Here is a 12418-nt window from a genome sequence, read left to right on the forward strand (position 1 = left end):
CTAACCTAATCTAACCTAACCTAACTCTAATTTAACCTAACCTAACCTAACCTAGTCTAACCTAACCTAACCTAACCTAACCTAGTCTAACCTAACCTAACCTAACCTAACCTAGTCTAACCTAACCTAACCTAGTCTAATCTAACCTAACCTAACTCTAATCTAACCTAACCTAACCTAATCTAACCTAACCTAACTCTAATCTAATCTAACCTAACCTAACTCTAATCTAATCTAACCTAACCTAATCTAATCTGTCCTCAGAGACCAACCTGGGGCTGGAGATCAGCGTGCACTGCCCCTGCCACACCTTCAACCCCAACGGTGACATCATCGAGAACGTCAACGAGGTGCTGGAGGTCAAATTCAGAGGTGAGAGATGACACGGTATATATATCCTGTAACTCTCCTTCTGTTTTTCTTTTTAAAAGAAAGAAAAAACTGTTTTTATGTCACAAAGAAACCACCAATTTCTTCCTCCTGTTTTTTTTTCTTCCTACGGCTCATCACAAGCCCCTCTCTAGCGTTTCTTATGAGGTCCGATTTAGTAAAGAGACTCTGAAGTCGTGTCCAGTGAACATCTAGCCCCTCTAGAGTTGATGCTTATTTGAGGCTCGTTTTTATGAAGATAATGGTTTTTGAAGAGAGGAAGAGAGAGAGAGAGAGAAAGAGAGAGAGAGAGAGACAGAGGGAGAGAGAGACAGAGACAGAGAGACAGAGACAGAGACAGAGAGAGAGAGAGACAGATGCAGAGAGAGAGAGAGAGAGAGAGAGAGACACAGAGGAAGAGACAGAGAGAGAGAGAGAGAGAGAGAGAGAGAGAGAGAGACAGAGAGAGAGAAAGAGAGAGACAGTGACAGAGAGAGAAAGAGAGAGACTCTCTCTAAAAGACAAACCATGGGAATACAATTGGTCTGGTATCTCACTTAACATCGGGGGCTCCTGGGCCTCTTGGTCCTGGGCTGGGAGCGCTCCCTCCTGCTCCCTCTCTCTCCTGAGATCCTCTCTCCACTGCTTTAGCTATCAGAGGGCCAGAGTGGAGGAGCAGACACTGAGGGCGGGGGGGGGGCAGGGGGTGGCAGGAGGGGTGGAGGGGTGGAGGGAGGGAGGGAGCAGCCTCTGTATAGTGAGTTGCTGGGATGGATGGAGGGGTGGAAGGATGGAGGGATGGAAGGAGAGAGGGAGCAGCTTTGGCTTGTGAGATGGAGGGATGGAGAGATGGATGGATAGAGGGATGGAAGGATGGAGAGAGCAGCTCTGGATGTTGGGATGGAGGGTTGGAGGGACAGAACGACTGAGGGAGCAGCTCTGGCTAGTGCTAAAGGAGGGAGATGAGAAGGAGAGGGGCTGAGGGGGAGATAGCTGAGGCCCTGACCACTCACCACTGAAGATGATCCTTCTACTGTGAAAGGTTGTAGAGGGGAGGGTAGGACTGACCCCTGGTTGTAGAGAAGGGAGGGTAGGACTGACCTGTGAGCTGAAGTACTGGATGGACATCTCTGGCAGTCAGACCCGCTCTGTGATGCACTGGATGTTACTTTATTAAGAGTCTGGTTCCTACCAGGTTCTGGTTCTGGTTCCTCTGAAGGACTTTTTGTATGTTTGGACCTTGTGACATGTTTAGTTATTTAGCCATACATCTCTTTATATATTGAGTTGAACTCATTGTTTAGCTGCATTTCACCTTAATGAACCACTCCTCAGCATTGAGGCTTATAGGGCGGCTGTGGCTCAGGAAGTAGAGCAGGAGTCTAATAATCAATCGCAAGGTGGTCGGCGGTCTGGAGGTTCGATCCCCGGCTGGCCGTGTCGAGGTGTCCTTGGGCAACACACTGAACCCCAAATTGCTCCCAAATGAGTGGGCCGGTACCTTGCATGGTAGCTTGCTGCCATGGGTGTGTGAATGTGTGTGTGTGAACGGGTGAATGTGAGGCCATTGTAAAGAGCTTTGGAATAAGGAGCTATATAAGTCAGTCCATTTACCATGCTTGTGTGGTGAGGACATGGCCTAACAATCCTGCCTCCTGTACCATCTCAGTGGCCTTGCGGTTAGAGTGTCCGCCCTGAGGATTGGGAGGTTGTGAGTTCGATCCCCCGGCCGAGTCGTACCAAAAGACTTTAAAAAATGGTACCCGATGCCTCCCTACTTGGCACTCAACATTAAGGGTTGGATAAGACCCTGCGACATACTAGTGTCATGTCCAGGGGGTGTACTTGTACATCAAGCTGCCTCACGCTATGGAAACAGGAAACAGGACAAACACGCTATGGAAACAGGCTCCTGCCCTATGGGCCATTAGGCTCGAGAATCATCGGTTCTCAAGGCTACTTACTTACTTACCTGCCTCCTGTGCCTTCTGCCCCCTGTAGGTGTGGAGGGGGACTACGAGGACCAGAGCCGTTGGGACCTGGGGAGGCTGAAGAACAAGAAGGAGCAGCCCTTCCCCCACCTGATCCTCATGATGCTGCCCCCCCACCGCCTGGATGCACAGGCCTCCTCCCGCAGGCGCAAGCGGGCGCTGGACACTAACTACTGCTTTGAGTAAGACCCTACCCCCCCCCCCCCACCCCCGATATCAACTACTGCTTTGAGTAAGAACCTACCCATAATTTCCAATTCAGTTCACAGAGAAATGTTAATAATTAGGGGATGATTGATTGCGATCACTTTATGGCAGGCACTTTATTAGCCTGATACCTGCTACAAGTCAAGATCTGCCCCCAGTATTAAGACGTAAAGAGACAGCTACCTCAGCTTACAGCTTCCACCCCGTCTCCTCAGCTCTGGGATCCCTCTGCCAGGCTGACAGACAGCCGCTAAGACACCTGGGATAGCTCCAGGAGTCAGATCAGGACACACCTACCAGTGGAATTTCTTAAGCAGCTTCTTAAGTCAGGCTCAGTCAGACTGGCTACCACAGTCTGAAAAAAATACTGAAAAATATGAAACAAGTGAAAAAAAGTACTGAAAAATATGAAACAAGTGAAAAAAAGTACACAAAAAATATGAAACAAGTGGAAAAAAAATACACAAAAAATATGAAACAAGTGAAAAAAGTAAAAAACTATTTGTCATGGCTTTCTCATCCTTTCTCCCCGCCCTGCTTCCCCTGCCCGCCCCGCCAGCAGTAATTACGAGGAGAACTGTTGTGTGCGACCCCTCTACATCGACTTCCGCCAGCACCTGGGGTGGCGGTGGATACACGAGCCTAAGGGCTACTACGCTAACTTCTGCTCCGGACCCTGCCCCTACCTACGGAGCGCAGACACCACACACAGCTCGGTGAGACACACACGCCGTATACACGCACACACCAACACACACACAGCTCGGTGAGACACGGCCGTATACACACACACACACACACACACACACACACCATATCACACACATACAGATACACACCACACACAGCTCGGTAAGACACGGCCGTATACACACACATACCAACACACACACACACACACACAAACTGGCACAATGGAATGCAGACACATTCATGCATGCACTTACTGTACGAGCATTATTGCAGGCACACAGACACAGACACACACACACACACACACACACACACACACAAACACACACACAGAAACACACACACACACACACACACACACACACACACAGTAGCTCATAAACCAGTAGTCTATCTCAGTCAGGACATGTCGGTCAGGACATCGGGAGCCAAACTGACAAGTTGATTGCGTGGCAATAAAACAATGATTTTATTACTTTTGAAAATGTTATTTGTTTTAACCATTTATGTAATGAGAATGGTAATACGTCTAAGCTTGGTGTAATTGGATGACTCTGCCCTGTATAGCTCCCTGCCTGGAGTTTAAACAACCGTAACAGTCAAATAACAGTAGGTAGGCTAACTCCCCTGTAGCTAGGCTAACTCCCCTGTAGGTAGACTAACCCCCCTGTAGGTAGACTAACCCCCCTGTAGGTAGACTAACCCCCCTGTAGGTAGACTAACCCCCCTGTAGGTAGACTAACCCCCCTGTAGGTAGACTAACCCCCCTGTAGGTAAACTAACCCCCCTGTAGGTAGACTAACCCCCCTGTAGGTAGGCTAACCCCCCTGTAGCTAGGCTAACTCCCCTGTAGGTAGGCTAACTCCCCTGTAGGTAGACTAACCCCCCTGTAGGTAGACTAACCCCCCTGTAGGTAGACTAACCCCCCTGTAGGTAGGCTAACCCCCCTGTAGGTAGGCTAACCCCCCTGTAGGTAGGCTAACTCCCCTGTAGGTAGACTAACCCCCCTGTAGGTAGGCTAACCCCCCTGTAGGTAGACTAACCCCCCTGTAGGTAGACTAACGCCCCTGTAGGTAGACTAACTCCCCTGTAGCTAGGCTAACTCCCCTGTAGGTAGGCTAACTCCCCTGTAGGTAGGCTAACCCCCCTGTAGGTAGACTAACTCCCCTGTAGGTAGGCTAACCCCCCTGTAGGTAGGCTAACCCCCCTGTAGGTAGACTAACTCCCCTGTAGGTAGGCTAACCCCCCTGTAGGTAGGCTAACCCCCCTGTAGGTAGACTAACTCCCCTGTAGGTAGGCTAACTCCCCTGTAGGTAGGCTAACTCCCCTGTAGGTAGGCTAACTCCCCTGTAGGTAGGCTAACTCCCCTGTAGGTAGACTAACTCCCCTGTAGGTAGACTAACTCCCCTGTAGGTAGACTAACCCCCCTGTAGGTAGACTAACTCCCCTGTAGGTAGACTAACCCCCCTGTAGGTAGACTAACCCCCCTGTAGGTAGGCTAACTCCCCTGTAGGTATTTGTTGTAAGTCACTTTGGATAAAGGCGTCTGCTAATGACAAAAATGTAAATGTTGTTGTCCCTGGTCTGACCCCTGTGTCTCCTCCCCCTCCCTCCCCCCCCAGCTGCTGAGCCTGTACAACACCCTGAACCCCGAGGCGTCCGCCTCCCCGTGCTGCGTCCCCCAGGACCTGGAGCCCCTCACCATCCTGTACTACGTGGGCCGCACGCCCAAGGTGGAGCAGCTCTCCAACATGATCGTCAAGTCCTGCAAGTGCAGCTAATGGCCCCCTCCCCAACCCCCCAGGGAGGAGGGGTGGGGTGGGCTGGGGGGAGAGGGTGGCGTGATGTTACCCCACTGCACCACCGAGAGTACCTCTATCCACCCTCACACCCCAGCCTCTACTCCCCCCCCCCCCACGACAACCCCCGCTCCCGACCTCCTTCCCCAGGGATCTGACAGGGCCCCGCACCGTACGGGGGGGGTGAGGTGGGGTGGGGGGAGAGGGTGGGGGCAGAGGGTGCCACCACCGAGAGTACCTCTATCCACCCTCACCCCCCTCCCCCCTCTACACCCCCCCCCCCCCTCGCCCCCCCCTCCACCTCAGTCCCCCGCCGAGCTCACGCACAGGCCCCCTGCCCAGAGAGACGCAGCCCCACCACTCTTACCCACAATCCCCGGCTGGGTGCCTTACATGACTTTTCTCAACACCACTCAAGACCCAGCGGAGATCTCAAAAACGTTTTATTAAAGCCTTTTACAATGGCTTGTTTTTGTTTTTTTCTCCTCAACGTCAGTGTTTTTTTTCCTCATTTTTGTTAATATTTCAGCATTGTTTTGGAACTGCCTTTTTTATTTTTTTACCTTTGCGCCATATGAACATGGGCATTCAAAGTCAAATCTCTATTTGAGGAAAAAGAACAGAACATAAAGGGTTGTTCTTACCATGACCACTGCCTACTCAAGGACATATAGTAGTTGCAGTCAAAAAAAAAAAGAGAGAGAAAGACTGAAGAATCTAGGCTGGACAGTGCATATGAATAAATCAAAGGGGGGTATCGAAATCAAAAGCCTTTTGTTTTGCGAAAGCAAACCATACTTTTTTCAATGGAAGCCCATTACATGGCATTGACACAGGACAGGGGACACATGGGATTGTCCGTGCTGACGACTAGCTACCGACTAGCTACCGACTATCTCCCTACACTGATTATCCAGGAGACAAGATGGTGGATTCAGATTATCTTAGGGAAAAAAAATACAACATGCTGGAAAACAACAACTCTTATTCAAAAAATGGTATCTTCATGGTTATGTTTACCTCTGTTATGCGACAGAATCATGTTTTGTGGATGTTTTTTTCTTAAATGAAGCAGACCTTTTTCTGTTGTACAAGACGATGTATGTCACCAAGTGAACAGTTCACTAGATCACAAACTGTAAATGTTTTTATTTGCTATTACTCTTGAAAACACTCTTTTTTTTGTTTTTTATTAAAAACGGTCTTGGACGAACAGACTTGTTCCATTTTCATTCAGCGGAGGTAGTTGACACCACCGCTTTCAAGTCGACCAACTTTGTAGTGAATAACTCTTGACTACCTCATTTAACCGTTGTACAACGTGATATGATAACGTAATTTGTGAGCATCTTAATCTCTCTGAAATCTTCTGAAAGAATTCAACAACATGTGTCCGTTCTGAGTTGTATACATACATACAGTACCAGTCAAAAGTGTTGGACACACTTCTGCATTCAATTGAATGGGAAAGTGTGTCCAAACTTCTGACAGGTACTGTATATATATATATATATATATATATATATATATATATATATATATATATATATGTGTGTGTGTGTGTGTATCTCTCAAGGTAGTCCCCCCCCGCCACAAGAAAACTCAATAAAGGCACGGAAGGATCATTTGATAGACAACCTTATTTAATGAAAAATATACAATGAACTAATTTACAGTACGTACAGATACTGGCATGATCAACATCTTAAAGCTGTCTGAACTGGGAGTGAAACTGTGAAAATACTCAGTATTGCTGTTGGATCAAGCATCAAAATAAGTTGTCTTCAGCACTCCCGAGGCCACAGACAGAGGCAAATATCTTAGGTTGTATTATCATAAAAAAAACACACAAGAGTACTTCAACAAGACCGTTGTCTTACACTGTTTGGACTTATGTAGGATTATGTAATACAACATGCATAGGATTAACAGGCATTTACAATTGTCGATCAACAACACTCATATTCATGTGTCAAACATTTCAACGTTAAGAACTCTGTCACCATTGCGGTGTAATAAACACAATAACTTACTGCCAAACCTCACACGGGAATCAACCGCAGAAACTCTCCATCAAGTTTTAAATGATCATTCGGCCTGAATAAACCAGGACCATATTTCAAGTATTATAATTTTTTTAGCACACGAGTTAAATAACAATTATCTAAAACGACAAATATATATATATGTAATCTATAACCAAACCCTGAGCTTGTTGACTACATCAGACGGATATATAACAGGACATCCACAGAGATGCTGATGTCTCACTGATGCAGCTAACAACTAGCGACTAGAGGCTATGCATATAGGCCAGATATACATTCAATATGTTTCAAACTGCCATGTTCACTGTCATAAAAACCAAGGACTGTAGGCTACGTGTGACAGCTGCCTCAGGGCCGCTGCTGGCCATTTGGGTGCCCTAAGCGCTAGCACTACGCTAATGGATAGCCCTAACACTAATGTTGGTCTAATAATGGTTAGCGATAGCACTATGCTAATGGTTAGCACTAGCACTAATGTTGGTCTAATAACGGTCTAATTGGTGCCTATTGTAGTTGTGCTTCATCTTAAATAGAAATGATTCATCAGTATGATTGTTAGGATGATCATTAGGCTGTTTTGGTGCCTCCTCTGGGCACTTGGTGCCGTACGCAGAGCGAGTAATGCGCGTGTCCGTAGCCCCGGCCCTGAGTACAGTGTACATCGCTATGTTAGCCTCATCCAAAAGTACGGTAGGGACTGAACTGTACAGACAACCAGTGAATGCAACACGTTAAGGTCGGTTCAGACCAATGATCTGAGACCGTTTTAGAACGTCCAGCTTCTAGTTGCAGCTGTCTGAACTTGAATCTTTCATCTTTAATCTTTTGGTCTGAACTGCCCAGTTTTAGAACGTCGGTTGCAGGTGGTTGCCGAGTTTTACTCTGCAACTTTCTAAAACGGTCTTGTCGCCGATCGTTGGTCTTGGAACTGGCCTTTAGAGAACCCAGAAAAGGCAACAACAAGCAAACTCTCGTTCCGACATTCGAGCGTCCTCGCAAGTCTTCGCAAAGCGGTGCGAATCCCTTCGACATTCCCTGAACAATGACAAAACACGACCGACTTGGCAACTGTTTGTGTTTCCGACTCTATAATAGGATCCATGAGGGAACGGAAAACTGTCTGCTCCCGAATATGAACTCAAGACTTTAACCTCACCCGATTCCCCTTTTTACTCGCTTATCCCTCAATATCAGTAAAAAATCATAAGATTATTCAGATGGTATCTAAAATAACTGCTGACAAAACTAAAAGTTGCAGTTGAACACAACAAGTGTGTTCTCATACCTGTTGGGTGGGGAGGGAGGGGGTGGGACACAAACCTTTTTAAAAAGTATTTAAAACAAAACAGAAGGGCAATGGTGGGTGGAAACACCTCTGTATATAGAACCAAGGACCTCTTGTCGCTACGGTGATAGTTCCCCTGGGGGGGGGTTAGGGGGTAACCAGCTGCTGCACGGTGTCTGTCACTGAAATCTTTCCATGGAATCAACAGCACGGGGAGAATGAGGGAGGACAACTGCCGTGGGTGTGGGAGAAGGGGAAGGGAGGGAGGGTGGGTTAGAGAAGGCCACCGGAAACTGTTGGAGCCGTGCAGTCGCTCCAGACCTGCATCAGACATGGGGCTCCAGACCTGCGTCAGACATGGGGCTCCAGACCTGCGTCAGACGTGGGGATTCCCAGCTACACAGACAGACAGGCAGGCTATCCTCTTGCATGTCTGCAGCCGGCGGCTCTGGATCCTTGAGACATGAATAGGGGGGCCTGGTCTGGTTCAACGTCAGGCATCAGGCATGCTAACACAGAGGTGGAGGGCTGGTGGATCTCTCTCTCTCTCTCTCTCCCTCTCTCTCTCTCCCTCTCTCTCCCTCTCCCTCTCCCTCTCTCCCTCTCTCCCTCCTTCCTGTTCCCAGCATGCACCTGTGGTGGTCCGTACAGTCCAGTCTACATACAGAGACATCTCTCAGGCCGGCTGGTTGTTGACGGGTGGCCGGCGCTCCGCTCCTCTGTGTGTCATCTGAGCTTCGACCTCCCCGGCTGACCCTGGGTCAGTCGGCTGTAGGCAGAGAGACCTGCAGAGAAACGACAACAGGGATGAACTGTTAGAGTGAATAATAGTACGACTGAATCGGGTTGAATCGAGAGTATTTCACGGTGCATGCTGCTTCCTTAACGTGTGTGTGTGAATGCTGAGTGTGCTGTAAAGAAAGGCGGCCTCTGCCATGTGTAGTGTGGGGGAGTAGCTGCTGGGGAAAGCAGGTCAAGGCACAGGGCTGCTGAAGAACACTCGGTTGGTGCTGATTGGTGTATAAACAGTCCTCAAAAAAGGACTACCGCTCGGAGCCAAAGCGCTCTTTATGGAATAATGTTTTGCAATAAAAATAGAAATGTAGGAAGAATGTAGATGTCGGGAATTCTTATTCGGACGATTATTAGAGAAGGTGGTCGGTCTGAGGTATTTGGATTGAAATATTTTTTCCCTGAAACCTTTTTTTTCTTCCTGAAAGTTATTTTCAAGGAGGAGGAGGAACACACAAAACCAACGGACGGAGGGATGGAGGGAGGAGGAGAAAAATGGAGGGAAAGAGAGGAATGTGTTGGCGCGTCGTCCTCCTGGTAGGGCCGTGTTACTTTCCGTGGCCAAGGCGGGCAGGTATCAGTAGTACAGCCAAGCCACCGGGGCAGTAGCCCCTGTCCTTCTGTCCCCTCTCCCTCTCTCCCTCCCTCCCTCCCTCCCTCCCTCACCCCCTCCTCACCCCCTCGCATATCGCCTGGCCCCGCGCCAGGCATCCAGTAGAAAAGGAATTCCAAGTACAGTTGGAGCTGCCGCGTTTGTGCTCCCAAACAGTATTCCCTTTCATTCCCTCTCGGCAGACCGTGTTTATTTTGGTGCTCTTTTACACCGTGAGGCCTGACGGAGCTGGAAAACCAAAACATCTCCCCGACTTCCAATCCGATGACATGACCGCTAGAAGAGCCTTTTTCTAGCTCAGCAAAAGAAAGAAAGAGAGAAAGAAAGAAAGAAAGAAAGTCCAATATTCTTCCCCCCCCCTACTCTTTCCCCTTTCCTTTTCTCTCAACGGTAACACACAATCGTACGATCATAAATAAACAGAAGGAACAAACCGCTACCATAAAGGAAGACGTCGGTAGAAAGCGCTAGAAAACGCTGAGGTAAAAAAAAAAGAAAAAGAAAGAGAAAGAATGAAGTGAAGAATGAAGAATTTAAATAATTTCTTTACTTGACTACTTTCAAGTTGTTCACAGTTGCCAGTCAATATTCCTATATTTCAGAAAACAACACGGGGGAAATCATACCCTAACCCTTCTGTCTGTCTTTTACTCTGGCAGACGATGACTGAAGAAGACCTAGTGAGTCAACATCACCTAGTCAACATCACCAACCCACAAACCAACACCACACTCAGTCCACCACACTCACACTGACCTTAGCGAAAAAACGTGGCGAATGCTAACCGACAGACCTCTCTCTCCCTCTCTTTCCAGCCTCCAAGCTACGAAAACTACCACCCAAAAACCCTGTTTAGATAAAGAAGGACCCAGAGCTATTGCTCTTGACATGATGAGTTTCCCATTAAAATGACACAAGAGCTGCATTCATTTCCTCCTCAAACAGTATGTAATAAATCTCCCCCTCAGCTGCCTCCCGTGGAGCCCGACCAGCTCCCAGAGAGGGACTCGGTCGTGGCCAATTGGTAAGTCTATTTTCATAACATTGATACAGTAGGACCTCATCACAACCCCTCCTCCCCTCCCCCCGACTCCACCACAAAATATGGGGTGCTGTAGAAAGAAGGAGGGAGAGAAGGAGGGAGAGAGGGAGTGGGAGAGAAGGAGAGAGAGAGGGAGTGGGAGAGAAGGAGAGAAGGAGAGGGAGTGGGAGAAAAGGTGAGAGGTGGAGATAAGGAGAGAGAGAGGGAGTGGGAGAGAGAGAATGAGTGGGAGAAAAGGAGAGAGGGGGAGAGGGAGAGGGAGTGGGAGAGAGAGAAGGAGTGGGAGAAAAGGAGAGAGGGGGAGAGAAGGAGAGAGAGAGAGGGAGAGGTAGTGGGAGAGAGAGAAGGAGTGGGAGAGAGGGGGAGAGAAGGAGAGAGAGAAGGAGTGGGAGAGAGGGAGAGAGAGAACGAGACAGGGACAGAGTAGGAGTGAAGAAGAGGGAGAGAGAGAGCAGAGCGAGGAAGAGAGAGAGGGAGAAAGAGTGAGAGAGAGAAAGAATTGGATGGGAGTAAAAGAAGGATAGAGAGCAGAGCAAGGTAGAAGGAGAGAGAGAGAATGAGTGTGTGTGTGTGTGTGTGTGTGTGTGTGTGTGTATGTGTGTGTACGTGTATATGTGTGTGTGTGTATACGTGTGTGTATGTGTGTGCGTGTGTGTGTGTGTGTGTGTGATTAATGTCAGCTGACAGCTGATCAGAGAGAATGCTGTCTGTTTAGACCGGTCTAACTCCCTGTCAGAGTCGATCAGAGAGGCCCAGTCATCTCAGTACAAAGGGCCACTGGGCAGGCAGAAAACCCTGACGCGTTCCTAAGCTCCACAAAGGCCGTGTCCCCTCTCAAAACAAACCCCCCCCCCCAACCACCCCCCCACACACACACACACACACACCTCTATTCTCGCTGCATGGCTACACCCCGAGCTTGTTAAACGGTTTTGGGTGCTGAAGTTTTTTGTTCTTTCTCTCTCTCTAACTACTTTCACGTCGGACGTCAGGGAGCCAAGCATCTCCCCCCCCCCCCCCCATCCCTGTGCCCCGAACGACGGAAAAAATGCATTCATGAAATTCAGGAGCTGCTCTCCACAGATCGAGTTACAGTTATTGATGAGTTTATAAGATGTTTGTTAACCTACGCCAACCTCCATACTTTGAAGAGAGAGAGAGAGAGAGAAAAGGAGGGAGAGGGAGACAGAGAGAGAGAGACAGAGAGAGAGAGAGAGAGAAAGAAAGAAATGTTCTGGTTTGCAGAGACACACACACACACACACACATTTTTGGGTTGGTGCATAACTGCCGTCTTTTTCCAGCTCCGGCTCTTTGGACAGATGCTAGTGGCGGCGGGGCCGATCTGGGTTTCTCTGGGTCGGCTCGAGTGTGACGCTCCGCTCGCATGATGAACGGTGTGATACGCTAACGCTAATGTATAGAAACCAGGAGGAGGAGGATGGAAAACGGCCCCCTGATCAGACAAACAGATGGTGCATCTGAGAAAAAAATAAGAAAACTGCTTAATATCACTGTTACTGTTACTGCAATAAACTCACCAGCTAGCCGCCTACCCCCCCCCCCCCCCCCCAGTCCC

General features: G+C 48.6%; 2 protein-coding genes across 2 annotated transcripts in view; one reads left to right on the forward strand and one right to left on the reverse strand.

The window, feature by feature from the left end:
- tgfb3 (transforming growth factor, beta 3) overlaps window positions 1-5041 on the forward strand; it is a gene marked incomplete at both ends in the record, with an annotated part of 18312 nt that extends 13271 nt beyond the window's left edge. Inside the window, 4 exons of the mRNA XM_080539055.1 lie at window positions 265-372; window positions 2371-2542; window positions 3130-3283; window positions 4883-5041. Coding sequence (XP_080395181.1) covers window positions 265-372; window positions 2371-2542; window positions 3130-3283; window positions 4883-5041 — 593 coding nt within the window. The remainder of the gene's footprint in view (window positions 1-264; window positions 373-2370; window positions 2543-3129; window positions 3284-4882) is intronic.
- Window positions 5042-9118: 4077 nt separating this feature from the next.
- The window catches only part of ttll5 (tubulin tyrosine ligase-like family, member 5), a gene marked incomplete at both ends in the record, with an annotated part of 93488 nt that continues 90188 nt past the window's right edge, over window positions 9119-12418 (reverse strand). Inside the window, one exon of the mRNA XM_080550420.1 lies at window positions 9119-9177. Coding sequence (XP_080406546.1) covers window positions 9119-9177 — 59 coding nt within the window. The remainder of the gene's footprint in view (window positions 9178-12418) is intronic.

Source organism: Nansenia antarctica (genome assembly GCF_963989245.1).
Source record: "Nansenia antarctica genome assembly, chromosome: 1".
Lineage (NCBI taxonomy): Eukaryota > Metazoa > Chordata > Actinopteri > Argentiniformes > Microstomatidae > Nansenia > Nansenia antarctica.